Source organism: Ahaetulla prasina, chromosome 1 (genome assembly GCF_028640845.1).
Source record: "Ahaetulla prasina isolate Xishuangbanna chromosome 1, ASM2864084v1, whole genome shotgun sequence".
In the NCBI taxonomy this organism is placed as follows: Eukaryota; Metazoa; Chordata; class Lepidosauria; order Squamata; family Colubridae; genus Ahaetulla; species Ahaetulla prasina.
In genome coordinates, this window is record NC_080539.1 from 229083339 (window position 1) to 229109799 (window position 26461).

Consider the following 26461-nt stretch of genomic DNA (forward strand, 5'->3'; position numbering starts at 1 on the left):
TTGGGGGTTTGTTTTCAAGAACTAATACGAATGTTTGAATAAATAAACTCTAGATGCTATAACTGATTTTACAGTCGGGTATCTTTTTATCACATCTTCTACAGAAACTTTATGTCCAAGGATGGGAAGATACTAAGCAGAAAGGTTACGACCTGAGAACCGATGCTATTCCAATTAAAGCGGCAAAAGCTTCGAGGGATATTGCTAGTGATGTGAGCAGATGCTTTCCTGTCCAGTAACTTCCCTATTTTTTTTAAAAAAAGAAGCCATGGAAATAAAATAATAATAATAACAGAATAGACAGGTGACCTTTAGAAAAGTTCATTAGACTGACCCAGAATGATATATAACAAGGTTATATGTCTAATGGCTATAGATAGCAAGAACATAGGGAGATTAATTTAAAATAACATCTATTGATTTTTGACATTGGGATGCATTATTTGTCCCAGCTCAAATAACATGGAATAATTTTTCATAATAAGAACTGTGCTAAGGCAGCACAGTTTCTTAGCTCAATGCTTTAAATGCTCATTTAGGGTTCCCTTCTGGTAAATAAAAAAGGTTGAAAGATGAAGAAATCTACTTTCCCTATTTGATTTTTGTCATTGGAATCATTTTGTGTATCAGGTAATTAATTACTAGCTTCTTTTCACCCTCAATCAAAAACTGTTGTAGAAAAATGTCTATTAAGAACCCTTCTTCTGATACCATGATACAAAAGGATTTTTATTATATTTTACAATGATATTCAAATGTTCCAAAAATATTAGTCAACAGTTGTGTTCAATATGAGATTTTGAAGAAATTTGAATACAAATTTTCCTCCTTTTCTTGATTTTTATCACTTTAGTAGCTGAATCGTTGTTAGCTTTCCTAGTAGCATTTATATTCAATCCAAAATGTATTGTTCTCTGTTACAGTATAAATACAAAGAAGCACATGAAAAGCAAAAAGGGCATTATGTTGGGGTTCAAAAAATGGAAGATGATCCCAAGTTGGTATGGTTTGCCCATGCAGGCAAGATTCTGAGTGATCTGGAATACAAGAAGAACTTTGAACAATGTAAAGCAAAGATCCATTGTCCTGTTGACATGCTATCAATCTTAGATGCTAAGAATTGTCAGAAGTTGGTTAGTGAGGTGGACTATCGCAGACATTTGCATGAATGGACTTGCCTGCCAGACCAGAATGACGTTATTCAAGCAAAGAAAGCATATGATCTCCAGAGTGATGTACGTATAGTTCAAATGTAAAATGCATATGTCTGAGTGAGACTATTGTTTAGTGAAAGAACATGTGAAAGGCATGCAAATATTAATTCCTTCCTGAGAATGGAGAGCAGCTGACAAAGTGGAAAATAGTACACTTCCAACAAGATGGAGAAATTTCTCATAGGAAATCCCTGAATGCAAGTTATCTCCCAACTCTGAAATAAGCTACATTGTACTGTTATAGAATAGAATAGAATAGAATTTTTTTTATTGGCCAAGTGTGATTGGACACACAAGGAATTTGTCTTGGTGCATATGCTCTCGGTGTACATAAAAGAAAAGATACCTTCATAAAGGTACAACATTTACAACACTTACAATTTATAACACTTACAACACTTATTTGCAAATCTATGAACTTGTTTGCAAGTAAACCATATATGTGAGTGTGTATGTGCACCTGTGCCTTCAAGTCAATTTTTAAATCTTGATGACTGCCTGGATTAGGCAGTTATACAGTTTTCTTGGCAAGGTTCTTTGGGAGTGATTTGCCGTTGCCCCCTTCCTAAGAACTGATCCAAGGCCACTCAGCTGGCTTTGTGGTCAAGTACAAGAACTAGAACTGATGGTTTCCTGGTTTCTAGCCTGGAACCTTAAACTATCACACCAAAGTGTCTCTCTTGATTCTCTTTTAAGCCCCCTGGGGCTTTTTGAAAATTATGTGCTACTTTTACATTATTGGAATAATATGTCACCTGTGCCATTAGTAGTAGAATCTGCTTCTAGGTGTTTCAGTGGCATACAGTAGACTGTCCGTAGTTGGTGGGATTCAAGGAGCAGCATATATATTATGCTGGTTGCATAGTCAGCCAGATGTTTATATTGGATTTAGTATTTTTGTCCACAAGTCAAGCCCTTTCCAGGGACTTGGGATAGGCAAATGTTTTATTCTGGTTGGTCATACAGTCAGTCAGATATTTAGACTGAATTTGGCATTTTTATACATCTATCAAGTCCTTCCCAAAGACCCGAGATAGGTAGATTCTGCTGTTTGATGATGCTAAGGATATAGACTGTTTCAAGTAATCCCACCTTTTGTAATCGACTGATAGTAATTTTGTCAATGTTTATTTTTATTATGGGAGTTGCCCTTTATTTCAGTGGGAATGATCTCTGATGAAATAAATATGAATATCTTTACTGGAAAAGAAGAAAAGAGAGGTTGATCAAGGCATTTATTACCCTGATGAACTTACATTACTTAGATTATCCCAGAACTTCTGTTCCGCTTAGGAAATGCTTGATTTTTTTTTTTTAATTTTTACAGAATGTGTATAAGGCAGACTTGGAATGGCTGCGTGGAATTGGCTGGATGCCAGAAGGCTCTGTGGAAGTCCAACGAGTGAAGAATGCCCAGGATCTGTTGTGTGAAAGATTGTACCGGCAGCGGCCAGATTCTCTGAAATTCACATCTATTGTTGATTCCCCGGAAGTTGTCCTGGCTAAGGCCAATGCTTTGATGCAGAGTGGGGTGAGTAGTATTTGTCACGCACCAGTTACTGGGGGCCACATGTTTCTATTTAAAATCAGAATTCACTGAAGTGAGATACATTTCTAGGATGTCAGTGAGCACTCGAAAAAAGTGCAAAAGTTGTTGATTGATACTTTGCTAGATGGATGTAGAAGGAGTAGTGTCCCCCATGAAAAATATTGTCATTGAAAATAGAAAAAGCTTTTATTTGGGAAAAAAAAATCTGAATTTGCTCCACCTTTAGTTTTATTGTACATCCTTTTAAACATTAAATAGAAAATATTTTTAGGAAGATTAGGGATTGCAAAGGAAGGAAAACTTTACACATTTACTTTTAGGTTTTGGAGGTTTACTTTGTTTTTTTATAAAACTATAAGACTTATATTTTCCATGCATTCTCATTTGAGCATGGTAGAAAAATATGTGTGAAAAAGCAAACATTAAGGGTTTTTAAAATTAAAATCACTGTTCTGATTTTCTATATACCCACAGACCATCTTCCATACTGCTCAGAGAAATATTGTCTATTTCTTTAGACAAAATTGACTCAGTTTCTTTTTAAACTGAAGAAACTGAGTCAATTTTAATCTAAGCGAAGGCTTAATTCTTAGACAATGGGAATAGGAGCTAAGATGCATATAGTAATAGTATTTGAATTATGACCATAATGGAACCTGCCCATTACAATTGTAAATTGTGACAGTCATAAAGATCACGTGGCCAATCCCTTTTGCGGCAGTTGTTGACCGAGTAACGCAGTCATTAAGTGAACCAGTGGTTCTCTATGGAGTTGGTTTTGCCAAAAAATGGAAGTAAATGCCAGTTTACCATCACAAAATGCAGTCACATGACTATAGGATACTGCAAAGGACCATAAATGTGGCCTGCCAAGTGCCCATGGGCAACCATCAAACCTCAAATCCAAGTCATTACTAACCACCAGGTAAGTCTGTCAGAACTTTGTATGGTCGCGAAGTGACTAGTTGTAAATTGAGCACTACCTGCATGGGGTCTTTTCCCATGGTTTAAAATAATGGCCTTACAAGGGATTTAACTTTTGCTTCAGATTTGGAATCAGATGTAAGTCTACCTAAATTCCATTCAATTACTGATAGTTTCAGCAGGCTTTCTTGACCAGGACTTGGCAATAAATATATCACACAGTTAAGCTTGTGATATATTTATTGTTTTCTCAGCCAGAACTCTCCAGATATTTCATAGATATTGTTTAGCTAGACAGGGAAATTTATTGCAGGTAAGATGAAGCCAAATTTGTTGCTGGCTGCCAGTGTAGCATTGTCAAGATCTCTTACACCTGTGGTAATTTGGACCCATTGCTTTCCATTCTACTTTCCCATGAAATATTAATTCTTTTGCAGAGCTTATTTTGGTCTTGAAGCCAAATAGTTGAGTGTAACCCTAATTGTGAAATGATTTGAATGTCCATGTGTCCAACTTCAAATGAGGATATTTTTGTCCATGAAATATATCCTACAATAACATGATATGTTATCATTAACCTATGATAAATATGTTTTTTTCCTTCAGGCTTTATATCGTGAAGTTTGGGATAACGAAAAAACACAGTACACGCTTCCACTTGACATTCCTGAGATTGTTCTATCCAAAGCAAATTCTGTGAACTACAGTAAAGTAAGAAATTAAAAAATTAAATATTAATGTTTCCATGATTTCTTCTTCTTTTTCTTCCTCTTCTGAGGATAGATCTTCTTTGACAGTTTATGACACTCTCCAAAGTTACAATTATATAAGTACAAATTTGATAATGTGAAAGTACCTTTGTAAGCAATTTTTAAGAAAAGCTTTCCCCTATCATAACAATCCCATTACTTTTCTATTGTTTACAGCCCAAAGATCTTAATATACTACGGTATATACTACCGTACTACCATAGTATATATACTACGGTATGATATGATATGATATACTGTATATGATATGGTGATACGATATGATATAATATATAAATGAATGTTACATATTTTTATAAATATGACATGCCTTGAAATGAAATATGCATTATTTATTTTCCTTCACAGAAACATTATCAGCTTGGATTGGAGGAGATGAAGAAGCGAGGCTATGATTTAAGATTGGATGCTATTGAAATCCAGCACGCCAAGTCTTCTAGGAATATTGCTAGTGAGGTATCGTCTGCTATTCTTTGGCATTTCCACAGTTATTTCATGTTCTGCAAAATAAATAGCTAATATTTTGTCCATTTTTTTATAAATATGTCCAAAAGGATCATATAGAATTCTGGCAATCAAACCATACCTATCAGTTTAATTGCTTACAGTTCATTCATTCATTCATTAGGTATTGGTTGTTGGCAGACTGTAACTACATAAAAAGAGGGCACAATGCAGTGTATAGTGTTGAAGTATTGAAATGTAATTTTAATAACAGATTATGTGTAATTTATAAAACTGATCTTTTGTTTATGTTTCATCATTAGTACAAGTACAAAGAAGGTTACCGTAAGCAAGTGGGACACCATATTGGATGCCGGGATATCCATGATGATCCCAAACTAGTGTTGGCAATGCATGTAGCCAAACTGCAGAGTGAGAGGGAGTACAAGAAATATTTTGAGAAGTTTAAAACCAAGTTCAATAGTCCAGTGGACATGCTGTCCATCTTGTTGGCCAAGAAATGTCAGAAGCTGGTTAGTGACATTGATTATCGCCGGTACCTCCATGAATGGATATGTTTGCCTGACCAGAATGATGTCATCCAAGCCAAGAAAGCCTATGACCTACAGAGTGATGTGAGTAGAAAGTTACTACATCTTGCATTATAGTTTCTGCTTCTTAGCTTATTTTGTCTCATACTGCATTTGGTGAATTATTATGGTTGCATCTATAGTAACCCAAGCCCTGCATACATTCTGCAGCCATCATCATCATTAAAAAAAAATCAAATCCCATTTGTGATTGAATGTTAAATAAAACAGAGCTGGCTATCCATACATAGAGAATTATTTGCATAGAATTATATATATTTTTCTTTATTCCTGTCTATTGACAATTTGTTTTACATTTTAATCATATTTTGGTATAAAAAATAGGTAAATCTGTGTTATATCTGTGCTGGTCTGCACTGAATAGGATTACCATAAGCAGAGTTACTTTATAAAAAGTACAGTTTCCTATAATTGACTCTTATAAAAACAATGCAGCTTAAAAAGAGGATCAAGAGGAATTCATTTTTCACAGTATGAGGAAACTTTTTATGCCTTTTATGTTTTATTATTGTTTGTAAGCCACCCATGTCATCTTATGATAGATAAAATGGACAATAGTATAAATCTTCAATAAATACAAACTAAATAAATACCTATATGACACCACATTTATGTCAACTGAATGGCTCTGTGTTGAGATAAGAGTAATGATACATTAATTTTGAGTAGAGAAGCCTCAGTTATGTTTTTACTAAGTGGAAGTAGTATCTTAATAGATTGATGTGTTTCTTTGTAGAATCTTTACAAGTCAGATCTGGAATGGCTCCGTGGGATTGGATGGATGCCAGAAGGCTCTGTGGATGTGGTCAGAGTGAAAAAGGCTCAAGATCTCGTGAATGACAGGTTGTACAAACAACGCCCAGATGCGCTGAAATTTACCAGTATACCTGACCCACCCCCAGTTGTCCTGGCTAAGGTCAATGCACAACAGATCAGTGAGGTAAACTGAAATGTAGTCTGTGTTATATGTGAAATGATAGGGCGTGTGGTTGAGATACAGTGACCTTTGAAACATTAAAGGGATTTTCACACAGCAATTAAAATTGTTTTTCCTTCTTCCCTTTCTTAGCACCTGTATCGTGAAGCGTGGGATAATGAGAAGGCACAGATTAATATTCCTCTCGATACCCCTGAAATACTGCTTTCCAAGATGAATGCTGTGAATGTTAGCCATGTAAGATAATTAACTAATTGTATAAATTCTGTTAAGAATATCAATATTCTTTTATTACGTTGTCCTAAATACATTGCCCTACTTGTTAATTGCTCTTAAAAACATAAAGGTGTTTGAGTTATAAGTTGCATGTCTATTCTATATTTTTATCTTTAGAACAACAATTAAACTGATACTTCAATCTCTGGAACCAAAGAGGCATATATAGAATTATAAAATTGTCCTATTATGAATTTATTTGACAGATCATGTAGCATGATTTGAAACAATAGTTTTAAATAAAATGCAAACAGGCCATGTAGTGTGATGATTTAAAAATAGTTTTAAATAAAATACAAATCATTGCAATAACAACAGAATATAGGTATATACACATACGTGCACATGCTCAAACTTGTGCATAATTATATAGAAAAAAACATCATAGGAATAAAATAAAGATAGCAAAAAAGGAAACAAATGATTGAAGAAAAAGGAGATCCACATACTAAGTTTTTATAGAGAGCATTAGAAAGAAATCACACAGAGGATTCATGCCAAGTATTTATAGCAGCTAAGGTTAAATGAAATCTATTTTTGGATCTTTTTGAATATTTCTTGAAATACACTAATCTTATCTATTGGGAATCAAGAAAGAAAGAAGGAAAATTATTGTCTTATTTGCTGAAACAACAAAACAATGACCTTTTATATCTGTAATTCAGGCCAGCGATGGTCAATTACAAAATGAAGTAGAATCAATGAATTATTAGTTTTATTATTTTTACACTGAGTTTATATGACTTGGGAACATCTGTAATTGAACAGTAAATTATTATTTTTTGAAATATAATTAAAATGGGAGAAATCTCTTAGGAAGGTAAAAAATAAATTGGCACAACCATCGGTATAATAAATTTGGCAATGACTTTTTTGGATACCCCAGCATGCTATGTTAGAATTAGTTGTTTTAATTTTGCTGGATGCTGAAAAAGTTATTTATGTGGTTCAGATCAAATTAATTCAATTCAATTCAAACCTTTACTGTCAATGCACAACATGTTACAATGAGATTGGCTGAGCCTCCCTTAGTGCACCCCCCCCAACACAATACAATCTCAATAACTCACAGTGAAAAACAGAAAATCCCTAACCCAGTAAATCATACTAACAAATACACAATCCTCTATACATATATGTGCATAACATTACATTATAATATATTGCGCCAATTAATTACATTCTAAGAAGGCACGGATTTCCGCCATCTTTTGTCCACTGGCTTATTTCTGATTAGATATGCATAGGAATTGCATACCTTTTTGAGGAATATCTGTAGTCTCCTGTAATTCATTCAGTATTTTTTGACTATATTGAAATTTGTGCTTATTTTTTAATTGCAGAAACATTATACTGGAGCCTGGGATGAAGCCAAAGCAAAAGGTTATGACTTTAAAGTGGATGCTCTTTCATTCAAGCATGCAAAGTCTTCCAGAGAAATTGCCAGTGAGGTATGAACTCCTGTTATTTAAATGTTGCTTCTAAAATTACCGTATCATTTCATATCAAACAGATGGCAGAGTATGCTACTAGATATCTTCATCTGAAACACATATAGATTTAACCAGTTGCTATTCTTCAAGGATATTATACAGTATTTTTGCATATATCCTCCATTTTTTTACTTTTACTGATTTCAAAATTTGAGATTTTAATATCAGCTTAAAGTCAAGCTTTTTATTTATTTTTTTATTTCATCCTAAACTGCCAAACAGATAAGAGGTGAGATATTTAAATAAAAGAAATATTTTTTGCCCTAAAGTTTTGAATTCAATATTACTTCCTCCTGCCATTTTAAAAAGAGGAAATCACTGTTTTAGTATATTTGCTTTGCATTCGGTTATTAAACTGTATTATATATGGTTGATGTTCACTTACAAAACAACATTCCTAGATTCTGATGTGTTCAAGTATTATTGAATGGTTACTTATTAATGATGAAATTGACCTGTTCATTTATTCAAAGTCCCTGAATCTTTAAAATACCAATTTTCACACTGTCTAGCATCATCCTAATCATTTCAATTGTTCTTTGCTTTGCTTTCCTCTTCAGTATAAATACAAACAAACTTACGAGAAGCAGAAAGGTCATTACATTGGAACCCCATCAGTCAAGGAAGATCCTAAACTTTCATGGGCTGCTCGAGTAATGAAGATGCAAAATGACCGTCTCTATAAGCAAGCATACCACAGTTCAAAGGCCCAGATCACCATCCCCTATGAAATGGTGGCTATCCAGGCAGCCAAACAAGGGCAGGCTATAGCCAGCGACATTGATTACCATCATTATCTGCACCAGTGGTCTTGTCTGCCGGATCAGAACGATGTGATCCAAGCAAAGAAAGCGTATGAACTTCAGAGCGATGTAAGTACACCAGTGGCTTACAAGATTACGTAGATGCATTATGGTCAGGCATACAACAAAAGAAAAGTAAGGTTTTACACTTAGGTAAAGTGAACAGGTATAGAACTGACTCAATAGCAATAACTGTGATAAGGATCTTGGAGTCCTAGTGACAACCACTTAAATAGGAGCCAGCAATGTGCTGCAACCAAAAAAGCCAATGCAGTGCTAGGTTGTATTAACAGAGGGGTAGAATCAAGATAACGTAAAGTATTAGTACAGCTTTATAATGCCTTGGTAAGGCTACACTTGGAATACTACATCCAGTTTTGGTCGCCATGATATAAAAAAGTTGTTGAGAATTCCCAAAGTATACATATATATCAGATCTGCTTTGACTCCCTAAGTATTCATACATGTCAGAAGCTTTTGAGCAAACAATTGGGCAAAGTCTAATATCCTTTTTAAACTTGCTTAAGTTTTGATCTTTTTTGATTTAGGGCATTATAGGAGTGCATTTCAATAGAATTAGAGTTGTCCAGACAGATTGGCATACATTCCATGCCTTAATAACCTTTCTGTCTACTTAATCCAGATGATTAATAGATTTGAATTTTCTGAATCCTTTATTCCGTTATCTAGCTTGATTTTCTTTCATTTTTGTTGTTTCATAAATTTAACCATTTAAAATTAATTGAACGACTTTAGTCAGGACTTTCTGACATCCTATAAACCATATGCTATATAACTATCTATTTACTATGTAAGAATATTTGTTAAAAATATGAATTTAATCATCTTATTCATCTTTTGTGATCTATTGTCTCATAGAATTTGTATAAAGCTGATCTGGAATGGCTCCGTGGGATTGGATGGATGCCGGAAGGTTCTGTGGATGTGGTCAGAGTGAAAAAGGCTCAAGATCTCGTGAATGACAGGTTGTACAAGCTACGCCCAGATGCACTGAAATTTACCAGTATACCTGACCCACCTCCAGTCGTCCTGGCTAAGGTCAATGCTCAACAGATCAGTGAGGTAAATTGGATGTAGTCACTACCTCTGTGTTATATGTGAAAAGATAAGGGAAAGTGGTTGAGATACAGTGACCTTTAAATAATTAAAGGGATTTTCACACGGCAATTAAAATTGTTTTTCCTTCTTCCGTTTCTTAGCACCTGTATCGTGAAGCGTGGGATAATGAGAAGGCACAGATTAATATTCCTCTCGATACCCCTGAAATACTGCTCTCCAAGATGAATGCTGTGAATGTTAGCCATGTAAGATAATTTTATTTGTTAGTTTATAATCAAATTTAAACGGCTGTTCATCTATCAGATGAAACTCTGAGCAGTCAAAATGAAATATAGACATTAACAATAAAACAAGAATTGCAACACATAGGTTGAGCTCTCTGATTAAAAAATGCCAAACACCTACAACATGAATTCATAGTGAGATTTATTTCTGAGTAAATGTGCATAGGACTTCATGTTTAATCAAGGAATATCTGTAGTTTATTTTCTTCCAGCCTTGAAAATTGTGTATGTGTTTTCATTGTAGAAACATTATACTGGAGCCTGGGATGAAGCCAAAGACAAAAGCTATGACTTTAAAGTTGACGCTCTTTCATTCAAGCATGCAAAATCTTCCAGAGAAATTGCCAGTGAGGTATGAGGCCTATTGTTTAAATACCCAGTAGTTGCTGATACCACTGAATATTTTCATATCACCCGCCAAAGTGTGCAACTTGTAAACTTCATATCGTACAAGGCACATTGCAGCAGTGTTTGGATATTTTTACACAATTATTTTTCATATTATTTGCTGTAGACATGTGTTTAAAATAAATGAAAATCATTCATTTTCATTTAAAATAAATGAAAATCATTTTTACTTGGAAGTGCCAGTCAGATAACTATGAAACATTTAATGCATATAAAGTTTGGTTTGAAAGGGAATATTTTATTCAAAAAGCATTCTCCATTTACTAAATACGTCACTTTAAGCTATCATCTTCAAAGGGGAAATCACTATTATAAATATTGTTTTATAATGGTTTATTACACAATATATCATGGTGATGCCTAACCTACAAAAAACATTCCAAAGACACATGCATTCAAAATCTATTGAATGGAAATGTCTTAATAATGAAATCTACCTGTTCCTTCATTCAAGGTCCTCCAGTTGTTAAAATACTAATTTTCACAAACTGCATCATCCTATCCATTTCAATTGTTCTTTGCTTTGCTTTCCTCTTCAGTATAAATACAAACAAACTTACGAGAGACAGAAAGGTCATTACATTGGAACCCCTTCAGTCAAGGAGGATCCTAAACTTTCATGGGCTGCTCGAGTAATGAAGATGCAAAATGACCGTCTCTATAAGCAAGCATACCACAATTCAAAAGCCAAGATCACCATCCCCTACGAAACGGTGGCTATCCAGGCAGCCAAACAAGGGCAGGCTATAGCCAGCGACATTGATTACCATCATTATCTGCACCAGTGGTCTTGTCTGCCGGATCAGAACGATGTGATCCAAGCAAAGAAAGCGTATGAACTTCAGAGCGATGTAAGTACACCAGTGGCTTACAAGATTACGTAGATGCATTATGGTCAGGCATACAACAAAAGAGACCTTGATGCTTTGCATTTCAGCTTCCATTATCCTGACCAACATAACTTTCTCCCTGCCACACTAATTCCCATATCTGAAGAATGTAAGTTTTAGAAGGTGCTCTTGAAAATTATATTAATTCTACTTTTATTTCCTTGATTACATATGTCAGAAGGACACCAGGGACATTGTTCCTTCACAGAAGTCTTCACTGAGTATAGCTAGCCTTTGCATTCCATCTTGTGATGGTGGAAATATTTTTAAATATTGATCCCAGAAATTAGAATTTTCAATGAGCTTTGGCTTCCCAAAGTATAGATAACTCTAAGAAACCTTTGAACAACCAATTGGCACATTCTAATAACCTTTTTGAATTTGCTGGCATAACCTGCGCTAAATTAACTTATTTTGAATTTAGGGCATTGTATAATTGTACTTCAGTTGATTCAGAAAAAGTTGTCTAGAATGTTTGGTGTACATTCCGTTTAAATTTTGGTGGTTTTTGTTCCGTCATCTATTTTGATTGTTTTGTTTCATAAGGAGGATTAATCCATTTAAAAATAATTGAACCACATTAGTCAGGACTTTCTAATATCCTATTAATTCTATTTACCACATGAAATATTTGTTAAAAATATGAGCTTAATCATTTTATTTTTCTTTTGTAATCCATTGTCTCATAGAACTTGTATAAAGCTGATCTGGAATGGCTCCGTGGGATTGGATGGATGCCAGAAGGCTCTGTGGATGTGGTCAGAGTGAAAAGGGCTCAAGATCTCATAAATGAGAGGTTGTACAAACTACGTCCAGACGCGCTGAAATTTACCAGTATACCTGACCCACCCCCGGTTGTCCTGGCTAAGGTCAATGCACAACAGATCAGTGAGGTAAACTGAAATGTAGTTACTACCTCTTTGTTAATGTGGCTGAAATAGAATGGCCTTTAAAAAATTAGAAGGTTTTTTTACAAAGCAATTGAAAATTTTCTTTCCTTTCCCCCTTTCTTAGAACCTGTATCGTGAAGCATGGGATAAAGAGAAGGCACAGATTAATATTCCTCTTGATACCCCTGAAGTACTGCTCTCCAGGATGAATGCTGTGAATGTTAGCCGTGTAAGATAATTTGATTAGTTCATTTATAATCAAATTTAAACAGCTAGTCATTTATCAGATGACACTCTGAGCAGTCAAAATACAATGTAGATATTAACAATTAAACAAGAATGGAGAATGGAGGCTCTCTCATCAAAAATGTAAAACATTGGCATGTAAAACATTGCCAATTCATAATAAATTCCACTTGGTCTATTAATATAAATTCATAGTATTGATATTAAACAAGTAAAACTGTTATAGGTTATTTAACATGTGTGTATGCATAAATATGCATGCAAATATATACTGAATTTATGCAGTGTCCATCCCATTATTTATTCTGAAAATTCAAATTTTTCACATATTGCACTGCATTTGTCTACAGATGTCATCTGAAGGACAGTCAAATATATATAATGAGATTTATTTCTGAGCATAGGGCTTCATGTTTAATTGAGGAATATCTGTAGTTTATTTTCTTCCAGCCTTGAAAATTGTGTATGTGTTTTAATTGCAGAAACATTATACTGGAGCCTGGGATGAAGCCAAAGACAAAAGCTATGACTTTAAAGTTGACGCTCTTTCATTCAAGCATGCAAAATCTTCCAGAGAAATTGCCAGTGAGGTATGAGGCCTATTTTTTAAGTGTACAGTAGCTGCTGATACCACTGAATATTTTCACATCAGCCATCTGGCAAAAATGTGGAATTTATTCATTGTATTTATCAATATAAACTTTATATTAATTCAGCCACATACAATGTACCCTACTGTAGAATTTTGATGTTTTTACTCCATTGTTTCTCTTATTGGTTGCTGTAGAAATAATATTTTAAAACATGTGAAAACAATTTTTTACTTGGACAGTCAGATAACTATGACATATTTAATTTATATCGTGTTTGATTTGAAAGGGGATCTTTTATTCACAAAGCACTTTGCATTTATTAAATATGTCATTTAAAGGGAAAAATCACATTTTTTAAATATTGTTTTAAAATGGTTTAATAAACTATATAATATGTTGTTGCCTAACCCTAATCATGGCTCTTTCCTGTGCTTTCCTCTTCAGTATAAATACAAACAAACTTACGAGAGACAGAAAGGTCATTACATTGGAACCCCATCAGTCAAGGAGGATCCTAAACTTTCATGGGCTGCTCGAGTAATGAAGATGCAAAATGACCGTCTCTATAAGCAAGCATACCACAGTTCAAAAGCCCAGATCACCATCCCCTATGAAATGGTGGCTATCCAGGCAGCCAAACAAGGGCAGGCTATAGCCAGCGACATTGATTACCATCATTATCTGCACCAGTGGTCTTGTCTGCCGGATCAGAACGATGTGATCCAAGCAAAGAAAGCGTATGAACTTCAGAGCGATGTAAGTACACCAGTGGCTTACAAGATTACGTAGATGCATTATGGTCAGGCATAAAACAAAAGAGACCTAAAGTGCGTAGCTGTAGAACAGATGCTTTGCATTTCAGCTTCCATTATCCTGACCCACTAACTTTCTCCCTGCCACACTAATTCCCATCTCTGAAGAATGTAAGTTTTAGAATTATATTATATTAATTCTACTTCTATTTCCTTGATTACATTCAGTGGTGGGTTTCAAATTTTTTTACTGCCGGTTCTGTGGGTATGGCTTGGTGGGCGTGGCATGGCTTGATGGGCGTGGCTTGGTGGGCGTGACAGGGGAAGGATACTGTTATATCCCCATTTCCTCCATATCAGCCAGGACTTAGGAGGCAGAGAATAGATGGGGGCGGGGCCAGTCAGAATTTTTGCTACCGGTTCTCCGAACTACTCAAAATTTCCACTACTGGTTCTTCAGAACTGGTCAGAACCTGCTGAAACCCACCTCTGATTACATTATTCCTTCACTGAAGTCTTCATTGAGTGTAGCTAGCCTTTGCAGGCCCTACTAGAACACCAAGCTGTGATAGGTGAAAATTTTTTAATGTTTATCACAGAGATAAGAATTTTAAATGTGGTTTCACTTTCTAAAGTGATCATAGAAGAAATTTAGGACAAATCAGTTGGGCAGAGTCTAATATCTTTTAAAAATTTCCTTACTTATGTTGCGCTGAACTCTTAAATTTAGGGAGTTTTATGAATTTATATTAATTTATTCAGGAAGAGTTATTCAGAATCACTGGTGTATTATGCCATGACTGAATAAGTTTGCTACCTACTTAATCAAGATTATTAGCACATTTGAATTTTTTGGTGTCTTTGTTCCAATATCTAATTTGACTGTATTGCATTTTTGTTGTTTCATAAGGAGGATTAATCCATTGAAAAATAGTTCAGCCATTTTAATCAGGACTTTCTGATATCCTATTAATTCTACTTATCAGATAAAACTATTTGCTAAAAATTTAAACTTAAATCATTTTATTATTATTTTTTAATCCATTGTCTTATAGAACTTGTATAAATCAGATCTGGAATGGCTCCGTGGGATTGGATGGATGCCAGAAGGCTCTGTGGATGTGGTCAGAGTGAAAAGGGCTCAAGATCTCATAAATGAGAGGTTGTACAAACTACGCCCAGACGCGCTGAAATTTACCAGTATACCTGACCCACCCCCGGTTGTCCTGGCTAAGGTCAATGCACAACAGATCAGTGAGGTAAACTTGAATGTAGTCACTACCTCTGTGTAATGTGGCTGAAATACAGTGGCCTTTAAAAAATTAGAAGGATTTTCATAAAGCAGTTGAAAATTTTCTTTCTTTCCTTCCTTTCTTAGAACCTGTATCGTGAAGCGTGGGATAAAGAGAAGGCACAGATTAATGTTCCTCTCGATACCCCATCAATGCTGCTCTCCAAGATGAATGCTGTGAATGTTAGCAATGTAAGATAACTAACTGTATGAATTTTTTTGTTAAGCATATTACTATTCCTTTGTTTATTACATTGTCTTAGTTATATTCGCCTGTTAGTTGCTGTTAAAAATATAAAAATATTATATGTTGATACACACACACACACACACACACACACACACACACATAGAGGTATTGAGTGGACACAATTTCCCAACCATCCCTGTTACAAGATGGTTACAAGTACAAGATTCTGCATAAAAATTTTATGCCTTCTTGACAGATATTGGTTTTTTATTTTCTTTTGTTAAGTATACATCCCAAATTTTGTGGCTAAATCGATATAAATTTAAAACATTGTACAGTGGACATAATACTATAACAGCCATAAATAAGCAAATCATTTTGGACAAACAAGCTCCGAATGTGATTGCCTAGCCTGAATTTCACCATTTCCATTGTATTTATGCAATGCTTGTCCCATTGCTCATTCTGAAAATTTATATTTTTCACACTTTACTCTTTAGTAGTGCCACACCTCAGTTGTCCTTGGGAGCTAAGTAAGTTAATCATAGTGGTACTTATATCTAATATAGGCCCATAAGACTGTAAGTCTAATTGAGAACTTTCTATAGTTTATTTTCATCCTGCATTTTCTGATTATACTGAAAATTATAAATGTAAAATTGCAGAAACATTATACTGGAGCCTGGGATGAAGCCAAAGCAAAAGGTTATGACTTTAAAGTGGATGCTCTTTCATTCAAGCATGCGAAATCTTCCAGAGAAATTGCAAGTGAGGTATGAGCTCTGTTTAAATGTTGCCTCTAAAACAACTCTATCTTTTCATATCACACAGATGGCAGGGTATGTATCCAGTTACCAATGAAACACGTTGATCCAACAATATACAAGTTGCTATTGTTCAAGGATATGACATTTTTGCACTTATCTCCACTCTTTTACATTTATGTGCTTAGAAATTTGAGATTTAAAATTTTATTAAAATCAAGCAGTTTAATGCATGTTTTATTTTGAATTGCCAAAAAAGCAACCATTGAGATATTTCAGTAAAAGGAGTTTTTATACCCTAATGATTTTGGATTCAATGAATGTTATTTTCTATTGCCATTTTTCAGTGGCAAAGTTACTGTTTTTAAACATAATTTTAATAAATTACATTACTTTGATACATAAATGATAAAACATACTATTGAATGGTTTAGAATGATGAATTCTACCTTTCCTTCACTCAAAGTCCCCTAGTCATTAAAACATCAATTTTCACACTAGCTGGAATACTCCTAGCCTTTTAACAGCTCTTTGCTTTGCTTTTCTCTTCAGTATAAATACAAACAAACTTACGAGAGACAGAAAGGTCATTACATTGGAACCCCTTCAGTCAAGGAGGATCCTAAACTTTCATGGGCTGCTCGAGTAATGAAGATGCAAAATGACCGTCTCTATAAACAAGCATACCAAAATTCAAAAGCCAAGATCACCATCCCCTATGAAATGGTGGCTATCCAGGCAGCCAAACAAGGGCAGGCTTTAGCCAGCGACATTGATTACCACCATTATCTGCACCAGTGGTCTTGTCTGCCGGATCAGAACGATGTGATCCAAGCAAGGAAAGCATATGAACTTCAGAGCGATGTAAGTATGCCAGTGGATTACAAGATTATGTACAGTAGATGCATCATGGTCAGGCACACAACAAAAGAGACCTGAAGTACGTAGCTGTAGAACAGATGTATTGCAATTCAACTTACATTATCCCTGCCAAAGGGAATGGATGAGAATTCAAATCCTCATATTGGAAGAATGTAATTTGGAAAAGATGTTTTTGAGGATTATCTTAATTCTACTTTTGTTTCCTATGATTATGTCTGCCAAAAACTATGACCAGAGACATTGTTCCTTCATTGAAGTCTTCAGTGAATGAAGTTAATCTTGGCAAGCCCTATGGGAACTGTTGATGGTGAAAATATTTTAAAGTGACTTATTACATACAGTAGATAAGAATCTTCTAAAATGTCACATATAGCAAATTTACCAATAACTTGGTGGATGCAGTTGAGAACCGTTTTTAAACCTGCTTTTTCAACTCATTTAAGTGTAATTCAGTGTAATTTTTAAGTTTGTTCAGTGCTATAGAAAGACTTACGCAGCCTGTTTTGGATATTATGCCAAGGTTGAGGTTTTTTCTATTCACTTAATCCAGGTAATTAATACAAATAGAAAGTGCCACTACTATCAGAAAATATATGACCATTTCTAATTTCATTTGTCCAATTTATCTACTTTTTGCCTTAAAACAAAGTAAGGAACACTAATTATTAAAAGAATTAATAATGAATTTGTCAGAATTGATCTCCCATTAGTTGTCATTACATAAGAATGTTTAATTCCATAAAAAAACAAACTAACTTCCTCCCCCCCCCCCCACTTTCTGATGTGCTATCTCCTAGGCTGTGTATAAGTCAGATCTAGAATGGCTCCGTGGGATTGGATGGATACCAAGTGGATCTCCTATAGTGAAAAGAGTTAAATTTGCCCAGGAAATCCTGAGTGACAATGTATATCGCACTCCTGCTGACCGTCTGAAGTTCACCAACATTGTTGATACACCGGACGTTCTCCTTGCTAAAACCAACGCGGCGCAAATCAGTATTGTATGTTAATTCTTTTCAGTAGCTTAACAAACATTCAGGACAATAAATCCTATTATATTTTTTTGATATCAGTTTATATAAAATTAGGTTTCTCCCTTCAAAAGTTAAAAAGTGATTAGATAAGAATAACACCAAATAAACAAGTAACCTGCTTCTTTATTTTGTATAGCCTAAATACCGAGAAGTTTGGGATAAAGATAAAGTTATGATCCATGTGATGGCTGACACACCAGAAATAATACTTTCCAAGACCAATTCCATCAACGTAAGCAATGTAAGTATATTTCTACCATACTTACTAAGATCTTTAGATTAAAACTGCTTTATACATTGCATTTTCCCACATTAGAACACCATGGCTTTCTACTTTCTAAGGCTTCTGCTTTCATTGTTTTTTGAAACAAAATGGACACTTGAGACAAAATGTGAGGAATACCAGTTGAATAATCATGTCATACTAACATTTTTTCCCCCTTTACTGGCGAGCTGTGAAATATTATTGCAAATCATTTCATTATGACATTAGTGCTGTTTTTTATACTTTGCAAACTGTTGGTTGCCTTGTGCAATGTTTTCAATGCTTTGACTCAAACTCTGTTTGGATACAGCATCATATGTAATCTATATTATACCAGAATACATGGCCTAACCTGGAGGCTGATCCTCTATACAGGTAGTCCTCAATTTACAACAGTTCATTTAGTGACTGTTCAAAGTTACAACGGCACTGAAAAAAGTGGTTCACGATCATTTTTCACACTTATGACCACTGCAGCTGCCCCATGGCCACATGATCAAATTCAGATGCTTGGCAACTGGTTCATATTTATGTCGGTTGCAGTGTCCCAGGGTCACACGATCCCCTTTTGCGACCTTCTGATAAGCAAAGTCAACGGCAGAGCCAGATTCACTTAACAACCGTGTTACTAATTTAACAAATGCAACGATTCACTTAACAACTGCGGTGAGGAAAGACATAAAATGGAGTAAACTCACTTCACAAATGTTTCACTCACCAACATAAAGTTTGGGCTCCATTGAGGTTATAACTCGAGGACTGCCTATATTTCTTAATTCATAAAAAAGTAATTCAAAAAAATACATGAAACTTTCATTTCTTAAGCATAACTGAAGAAATTACGAACTAAAAAAACATGAAACTTTCCAAAGCAAGCAAATATGGCAAAAGCATATTGGGGCTGCGGTGTGGCTCAGGCTATAAGAAGCCTGTTATTAAAACAAAGCTGCCTGCAATTACTGCAGGTTCTAGTCCCACCAGGCCCAAGGTTGACTCAGCCTTCCATCCTTTATAAGGTAGGTAAAATGAGGACCCAGATTGTTGGGGGGGGCCATTAGTTGACTTTGTAAATATACAAATAGAATGAGACTATTGCCTTACACACTGTAAGCCGCCCTGAATCTTCGGAGAAGGGCAGGATATAAATGTAAAAAAAAAAAAAAAAGTATTGTTGGGTTTTAATGAATTGGGGTTTTTTTGTTTTTGTGTTTTTGCAGAAACTCTATAGGGACGCTTGGGATGATGTAAAGAAATACATTGATTACAGGTCAGATGCAATTCCAATCAGAACAGCCAAAGCCTCAAGACAAATTGCCAGTGATGTAAGTATGTTAACTATATGTTCTAATCTTGGGTGTGTTTGTGTGTGTGTGAACTCTAGACCGTCACCAGGGTAAATGGTGGCATTATATATATTTATATAAAAGAAATCAAATATTTATATATCTCAGTTCACTGCAAAATAAGAGATTGCAAGCATATCTTCAACTATTGTGAATAAACTCTGCAAGCAACACCTCTGGCACATGAAGTTATATACATCTACGGGATATTTAGATTAGCATTGTAGTCCACAGTATGTTTATTCTGATAAAAGTCCTACCAGTCAATATGCCTGAAAGATACTTAAAACTTTATAAATTCATCTTCATTCTGGGTGACTACAGGGTGACCTAAATTGCTATCAGCATTTGCACAAAATAGAAAGAAAACCAACTATAAATCACTTGGCGGCATATACGTTTAATCAATCAATCGACGAATCAATCAATTCTCGGCAATATTACAGAAGCCATTCACCAGTTCTGTCTTCCCAGATGCCTTTTGATATTCCAGTCTAGCCTATTACTGGAACTTCCTTGGTACAAGGTTGGCAAGATGTTTTACCATGGTGATATTAAATAGGACTTATTCTAACCAAAGTTTCCGAGACTTAGAATAAAAGATTGCAGTTGGTTAGAAATGCACCTTGGTTAGAAACAAACAGCAACTATAAACCAACTATAATGGAAGGAGGTTCCACAGCCATCAGTTCCCCAGCACCTGAGAGAACAAAATTATTAAAAGCTAGAAGATATAAAAGATAAATTAACACATATATAAAAAGCAAGAATCTAAAAGGCGGGGTAAGAACATTACATGGGTGTAGGGAGTATAAAAGTACTGAAAGACTATATTAAGTTCCAAAGCAATATAATATGGTGAGCTAGTCATTAAATCTAGCTTATAAAGTTAAGACCCAATCACCGATCATTATCCAATGAATTTTGAGTGCTGCTGCACAAAACCTGGCAACATTTTATGTTGTAGCAGGGTTGGTATCTGAAACATACATGTGGGAGTCACACAAATTTCTGGGGGGTATTGTTCTAGAGCAGGGGTGTCAAACTTGTGGCATCACTTTGTCATCACATGATGTACCGTGACTTTTTCCCCCTTTGGTGGGAATGGCGCATTCGGCCCACGGGCAACGAGTTTGACACCCCTGTTCTAGAGGGCAGATATTGCATCAAGCCTCTCTCATGCAATTCCTTTACAATTTATGAAATTACAGATGGAAATTTTATTTGTATCTTTCTTTAAAATTAGTACAAGTACAAAGAAGGTTACCGTAAGCAAGTGGGACACCACGTTGGATTCCGGAATATCCATGATGATCCCAAGCTAGTGCTGGCGATGCGTGTAGCCAAATTGCAGAGTGAGAGGGAATACAAGAAAAATTTTGAGAAGTTTAAAACCAAGTTTAATAGCCCAGTGGACATGCTGTCCATTTTGTTGGCCAAGAAATGTCAGAAACTGGTTAGTGACATTGATTATCGCCGCTATCTCCATGAATGGATATGTTTGCCTGACCAGAATGATGTCATCCAAGCCAAGAAAGCCTATGAATTACAGAGTGATGTGAGTAGAAAGTTCATTGCTTGTATTATTATATTTTGATTATTGTTTTTTACATTTTCCATTGACTTTTAGCTGATTATTACTATTGCTGTTCAAAATTGAAGTACTTGTGTTGCTTCAATCATTATAAGCCATCTTTGTATGAATAAACCAGCTTCTATAAACATGATATTTATTATAGGAATCATAACATGCAGATAACTATTTTAATGAAAATTACATTTTCCAGTCAGAATTCCACAGATGCAGCCATGTAAAGAACATCATTAATTTCAAATAAATATGCATTTTAGGTTTCCAATAAAATATGATTCCAGATATAAATGTGAATGTGAAAGAAAATATTTATCAAACTATGATAAGAAAACAGAATGTGATTAACTTAAAGCAGCATCAAAATTGTAACAATATAATACTTCTTCCTTATATACTGTGCCTAATTCATTTGCCCTTTTCTGAGAGAAAAGAGCAATTTTTATATTTCAGTTAGAATGAATGAAAAATTGCCTCCTGAAAAAACTGTAAATAAGTCTCAACTTTTTTTTTTTTTGGTCTATGCAGGCTGTTTATAAATCTGACCTAGAATGGCTACGAGGAATTGGCTGGATGCCAAGTGATTCTGTCTCTGTCAACCATGTCAAACATGCTCAGGCTCTTATTAACGAGGTAAGAGGTTTTCTCCTACAAAGATCACATTTATAAAAATGTGGTTTTTTTCACAGTGCAGCCTTTAATTCATGCAAAACTGTTCCTCCTTCGTGCTTGGTTGTTCCTATGAACTGAGTATCCACTGAGTGATTTTTATTTATTTATTAGATGTATATGCCTGCCCATCTTAAGAAACAGCTTTTTTGGTAGGGCACAACATCAATAAAAACAAAACAAAAAACAAAAAAAAATTATACTCTCTAAATAATAATCTAAAAACCTTTAAATAATAAGCTATGGTTAATTTTACTGTGGTTTATTGGATACATTATCGTTGGCTAATTTCATACACATTGTTAAGTCAAAGCCAGTAGTGGGTTTCAAATCCCGTCACTATTGGTTCTCTCGCGGACGTGTGCGCGCTCACGTGCGCATGCAACACTTTTGCGCATGGGCAGAGATGCCCGGGTGGGTGGGCGGAGCCTCCCGCCACCACTGCTACTGGTTCGCCCAATCCAGGCTGAACCGGTAGCAACCCACCACTGATCAAAGCTAGAAAAACAGATTTTGATTTAATGTGATATGCAATATCAAAACGAACAGAAAGCTTGAGGTTTAATTTAATCCACTTTAATATTTATTTATTGGATTTATATACTGCCCATTTCACCTAGAGGTGACTCTAGGCAGCTTTACAACCCAATAAAAGCAACCAGGTAAAATATTAAAACAATAAATATTACTATTAATTAGATATTTAATTATTAATTTAATTATTTAGCATTAATTTTTCAGGTTAAGGAGCCAAACTGAACAGCAATAGCACTGCTGTTTTTTAGCATAGTCAAGGAGAAGAGTTATTTAAAAACCAAAAGCAAAAATAATAACTGTCAATGCAGATGACAGTCCTCTACTTACAGCAGTTCATTTAGTGACCAAAGTTCCAACGGCAATGAAGTTACAAAGTTCAAAGTTACAACGGTACTGAAAAAAGTGACATGACCATTTTTCACACTTATGACCGTTGCATCATTCGCCTGGTCACATGGTTTACATTTCGATGCTTGACAACTAACTGACATTTATGACGGTTGCGGTATCCCAGAGTCATGTGATCCCCTTTTGCGACCTTTGGACAAGTAAAATCAATGGGGAAACCAGATTCACTTAACAACCGTGTTACTAATTCAAGAACTGAAATGATTCACTTAACAAATGTGGCAAGAAAAGTCATAAAATGGGGTAAAACTCACTTAACAAATTTCTCACATAGCAACATAAACTTTGGGCCCAATTGTGGTCATAAGTTGAGGACCACTACCTGTATTCTCCTCCTGTCTTTCTTTCTTGCATGACTATTTATTTTCGTTATTTGCCTTACCTCTGTATTCCTTTCTCTTTTAATAGAGGTTATATCGTACTAAAGCTGATAGACTGCCATTTACTCCGGTGGCTGACAGGGTTGATTATATCACAGCCAAACAAGGTGGAGAAATACTAAGTGATGTAAGTATTGACTTTTCGTTTCAGTCCAGTTACATTTATCTCCTAGGATAAAGGGAATAAATCTTTGAAAAGGAAACAGTATATTGTGAACAAATCACTATGGATGTTGATAACTCCAGCGGAGCTCATCCAGCTTAATGAACCTTGTGAACTGTGGCAGTAGGAAAATGACATTTTCACAACTATGTCAATTATTTTCCTCTACAGCATTCTTTAAACTTTAATCCTACTGACTCCTACCATCAGTAAATCCTTTGTAAAGCAAACTAAGGAATGTCTCCTTTGCGTTCAAGTGCAAAGTATTGATTCTTCTCAGCCATGTTACACTGGGGGGGATTAGAATAGGCCCAAACACCTCATGATTGGGCTGACAGGATTGTTTTGAAAAGATGCTTCCAGCCCTTCCTGTCCCCACAGCAACTGCTTTGATTTTATTCATTATTAACTGTTTATCTTGCCTGTATTATTTTATAAATAACTCAAGGCAGAAAACATGTCTAATACTCCTTCCTTCACAATAACAGCAACCCTCTGAGGTGAGTTGGGCTGAGAGAGGGAGATTAAAGTCAGCCAGCCAGGTTGCATGACTAAGGCGGAACTAGAACTCACAATCTCATGGTGATTGGCCCAAAGTCACCCTGTTGCCTTTCGTGCCTAAGGGTGAGATTACAGTTCTCAGGCTCCTGCTTTCTAGATTTGCACCTTATCTACTACACTAAACTGTTATTTTACCTAATAATTAATTAAATTATGAGATCAAATAATAAATCAATCCACCAGTTACATAAATGATTTTATTAAATAATGAATAAAGTAAAAAAGAAATACATAATGTCTGGAAGGCAAGGCTAAATCCACGTGCTTCTTTTTCTCTTGTGAAGTGCATAAAATTAATGGCATTTCAACATACGCTAACTATATTTACATATCCCAGTAAGAATAGCCAGGGATTTGCAGAGCAGGGATGGCAAGCCAACCACAACAGTTTCTAACAGGTTAAAGAGGCTGAGTTTAATGCACCTTAACTCTGATATAGCCAATAAGCTTTTCTTTTTCTCCATTTTTTGTAAACAAAAAGGCATGTATTATGCAAATAAGTTAGAGGTTATATTTTTGAGTTAGAGGTTATATTTTTGTTCTCTGTACGTCGATACTTATTTTTCTTATTCACAAAAATAAAGGCAGATCAGTATCCATAAATACAGGAATAAAACTCAGAAATGGAGTCAGCTGGATTTGTTCCAGATATCTGGAGACTACCTTCCTATTGCTATGTTGGATGAGGCTGATGTGGACTGAAAGCCAACTTAGATCTATAATAACTCTAATGTTAAATCTATTTGTTTCCAGGTTAAATACCACCAGGAATGGAACAGCATCAAGGACATTTATACATTAACAGATACACCTCGGTTGCGAGCAGTTAAAGAAGCAGCTAGGATTCTTAATGAGGTATGTAGTTTCCTCCCAGGAACCATAGTAAATAGAAAATTCGGAATAATTTTATATCTTTAAATCATGAGTCCTGATGGGATAGTTAGTGAAAAATTATAGTCAAGGAAAATAAGGATATAAATGTACAAGCTTCTTGCTGGGGGTTCCACCCATCCAGGGCTGATTTCAAGAGATTTCTATTCTATCCGCCTCTTCCACAGTTTTCCATTCCATTGACTGCAAAACAAATTTACTTATCACTCTTGACCGATTGTGCTTTCCTTGGACTCTGTTATTTATTTTATTTATTTATTTGTCAAACACAACAGTATATATAAGTATAAGCATGAAATTTTATTTTATTTTTTATTTTATAATTTAATTTCTATACCGCCCTTCTCCCGAAGGACTCAGGGCGGTTTACAGCCATATTAAAAACACAGAATATACAAAGTATAAATAATGGATTAAAATGAATTTAAAACGAAATATTTAATAGGCCTAATGAGCTAAAACGGTCATAGACCGATATAAAACCCTTTAAAATTTAAAATTATAATAAATTAATTAAAACACACTTAGGCTAGTCCCGCACGATTAAATAGTAGAGTCTTCAATTCCCGCTTGAAGGTTCGGAGGTCGGGGAGTTGGCGTAATCCCGGAGGTAACTCGTTCCAAATGGCCAGTGCTGCCACAGAGAAGGCTCTCCCCCTGGGGGCCACCAACCGACATTGTTTGGATGATGGCACCCAGAGCAGGCCCACTCTGTGGGAGTGCACAGGTCGTTGGGAGGCTATCGGTGGCAGAAGGAGGTCTCGTAGATACCCCGGTTCTAAGCCATGGAGCGCTTTGAAGGTGATCACTAACATCTTGAATTGCACCCGGAGGGCTACCGGCAGCCAGTGCAGGCCACGCAGGATAGGTGTTATATGGGATCACCATGGTGCTCTCTCTATTACCTGCACAGCCGCATTCTGGACTAGCTGGAGCCTCCTGGTGCTGTTCAAGGGAAGCCCCATGTAGAGAGCATTGCAATAGTCCAAGCGAGAGGTAACTAACGAAATACGAATTGGATACAGTCAAAGGGAAAATTAGGACAGGAACGGTAGGCACGTTAGTGCTCTTATGCATGCCCCTTACAGACCTCTTAGGAATGGGGTGAGGTCAATAGTAGATAGTCTTTGGTTAAAGCTTTGAGGATTTTGGGAAGAGACCACAGAGTCAGGTAGTGCATTCCAGGCATTAACAACTTTGTTACTGAAGTCATATTTTCTACAATCAAGATTGGAGCGGTTCACATTAAGTTTAAATCTATTGTGTGCTTGTGTATTGTTGCAATTGCAGCTGATGTAGTCTTCGACAGGAAGGACATTGTAGCAGAT

At 35.5% G+C, this 26461-nt stretch overlaps 1 protein-coding gene across 28 annotated transcripts in view; it reads left to right on the plus strand.

The window, feature by feature from the left end:
* Positions 1–26461, plus strand: part of NEB (nebulin) — a 223971-nt gene that overhangs the window by 107037 nt on the left and 90473 nt on the right. For all 28 annotated transcript variants that reach the window (XM_058193019.1, XM_058192812.1, XM_058192850.1 and 25 more), the window contains 29 exons: positions 105–212; positions 924–1235; positions 2542–2745; positions 4294–4398; positions 4806–4913; positions 5225–5536; positions 6249–6452; positions 6582–6686; positions 8069–8176; positions 8779–9090; positions 9901–10104; positions 10242–10346; positions 10630–10737; positions 11333–11644; positions 12373–12576; positions 12698–12802; positions 13302–13409; positions 13857–14168; positions 15220–15423; positions 15543–15647; positions 16311–16418; positions 16962–17273; positions 18089–18292; positions 18462–18566; positions 19808–19912; positions 21180–21491; positions 22053–22157; positions 23547–23645; positions 24996–25097. In XM_058193019.1, the coding sequence (XP_058049002.1) occupies positions 105–212; positions 924–1235; positions 2542–2745; positions 4294–4398; positions 4806–4913; positions 5225–5536; positions 6249–6452; positions 6582–6686; positions 8069–8176; positions 8779–9090; positions 9901–10104; positions 10242–10346; positions 10630–10737; positions 11333–11644; positions 12373–12576; positions 12698–12802; positions 13302–13409; positions 13857–14168; positions 15220–15423; positions 15543–15647; positions 16311–16418; positions 16962–17273; positions 18089–18292; positions 18462–18566; positions 19808–19912; positions 21180–21491; positions 22053–22157; positions 23547–23645; positions 24996–25097 (5097 nt within the window). The remainder of the gene's footprint in view (positions 1–104; positions 213–923; positions 1236–2541; positions 2746–4293; positions 4399–4805; positions 4914–5224; positions 5537–6248; positions 6453–6581; positions 6687–8068; positions 8177–8778; positions 9091–9900; positions 10105–10241; positions 10347–10629; positions 10738–11332; positions 11645–12372; positions 12577–12697; positions 12803–13301; positions 13410–13856; positions 14169–15219; positions 15424–15542; positions 15648–16310; positions 16419–16961; positions 17274–18088; positions 18293–18461; positions 18567–19807; positions 19913–21179; positions 21492–22052; positions 22158–23546; positions 23646–24995; positions 25098–26461) is intronic.